Source organism: Zea mays, chromosome 7, assembly GCF_902167145.1.
Source record: "Zea mays cultivar B73 chromosome 7, Zm-B73-REFERENCE-NAM-5.0, whole genome shotgun sequence".
In the NCBI taxonomy this organism is placed as follows: Eukaryota; Viridiplantae; Streptophyta; class Magnoliopsida; order Poales; family Poaceae; genus Zea; species Zea mays.
In genome coordinates, this window is record NC_050102.1 from 180,330,191 (window position 1) to 180,331,990 (window position 1,800).

Consider the following 1,800-nt stretch of genomic DNA (forward strand, 5'->3'; position numbering starts at 1 on the left):
AGACCATCTCCAGCTGTCTTCAATAAATCACTACGAAAATAACCAAAAAAAAAACAATTGGCCCCACAAAAAAAACTAGTCGCGGCAGGTCGGCCATGGACTCTAGTGAGATTATCTCCAAATCAGAGTGTGTGAGAGCATCGAGCCCACCTAATCTTCAGACTTCAAATTTCAGAGTAAAATTGTCGTTCTGAAATACTTCTATTTATTGACCCCTCCCGTTACCCCTTCGAATGTAATTAGCATATGAGCTGTTGTGTGAGACCGATAGCGAGGCCACAATTATCCTTTTTTTATGAAAAATGATCTGCCTACAGCTTCAGATCTCTAGCAATTTTACCAAGAAAGGCATGAAGCAAGTCCATGAACTGGACAAGGCATGAAGCAATTCATCACACCAAACTTAAGTATTTACATTAGTTGAACTAGCAGCAGTATCAATCTTTGATACATCAGATGCATATACAAACAAGCCCAGTTCTTATTCTCCAATCGCCATCACCATATGGCAATTTTGCAGCAATGAGCCAAGAACAATCTGTTCTTGTCCACCGACTAGCAGCAAATCCGATCCTCAAAATGATCGGATCGGACACACACGAACCCCACGCCGGGAAACCGAAAGCCCCCTCTTCTTCTTCTTCTTCTTCCTTTTGTTGATATCTACCACAACCTCTACCGCTTGGATTAGCAGCACGAATGGAACGGCGATGTTCGCCGCCGCCGTCGGCGATCAAGAGCAGCAGTTAAGGCAGCGTACCAGCCCGTTCTCGTTGCACTCGACGCAGCGGACGACGCGGCCCTCCTCCTCGACGAACACCTTGCGGCCGCCGCCGCATCCGGCGCACGGGACGAACCGGACGCCGCCACAGGCGTCGCAGACGAAGGCCGGGTCCTGCCCGGCCGCGCCGTCGAGGAGGCGCCGGAGCTGGCCGGTCTCGTTCAGCTGCCGCACCTCGTCCGCGCCGCCGACGAGGCGGCCGCCGATGAGCAGCTGCGGGAGCGCGAAGGCGCGGCCGCGCGCGGCCAGCAGCGCCTGGACCTCCCGCCGGAGCGCCGCGTCCATGGACACGTCCCGCTCGTCAACGGCCACGCGGAAGCCGCGCAGGATGGCGCGCACCGCGGCGCAGTCCGCGAACGTGCGCCGCACCCCGCGCAGCGACGTCGTGTACAGCACCACCGCCTGCGGCCGGGGAGCGCGCGGCTCGTCCGCGAGCTGATGCTGCTGGTGCTGCCGCCGCCACCTGGACGCAGCCGCCGGCCGGTGCCCCGGGTGGTGGTGGTACGTCAGCGACCGCGCCAGCTGGAACGGCCTCTTGCCGCCGCCGCCGCCGCAATCATCCATCTCACGCGCCGACGCAGCAGCAGCGGCCGGCCGCGCCGCCGCGGGAGAAGGCGAATCCAGGCTGTGGCGGTTAACCGGAGGCGAGAGAAGGGGGAGAAGGAAGACGAAGAGGAAGCGAGCTGGGCAAGCAATCGACGCGAGAAGATCAGAAGGTGGGGGCACCAGAGCCGCACTTTATATGATTTCTTGTGGTGGTGGAGATTTTGACGACTTTCTTGATGCGTTTTTTCTTGGTCTTCGCTCTTTTGGTATGGTAATTAGCAAATTTATTAGGAGACGGTTAAATGATATTTATTAGTACTATTATATACTAGAAGTAGAAATGATTTGTGTTATGAATAGTTTGCTGATTGGGAGCTTGGAGGCTGTTTAGAGTTGTACTGGCAGTGACTAGAGATGGCAACGGGTACCCGAAACCCGAAACCCGATGGGTTTTTACCCCATTAGGGTACGGG

General features: G+C 55.9%; 1 protein-coding gene across 1 annotated transcript; it reads right to left on the minus strand.

Annotated features, from left to right (window-relative positions):
• Nucleotides 1-392: 392 nt before the first annotated feature.
• On the minus strand, nucleotides 393-1,492 carry LOC100284992 (electron transporter). Its single transcript, NM_001157887.2, has one exon. It carries the CDS (start codon nucleotides 1,343-1,345, stop codon nucleotides 734-736), a length of 612 nt encoding a protein of 203 aa, NP_001151359.2. The 5' UTR covers nucleotides 1,346-1,492; the 3' UTR covers nucleotides 393-733.
• Nucleotides 1,493-1,800: the final 308 nt, after the last annotated feature.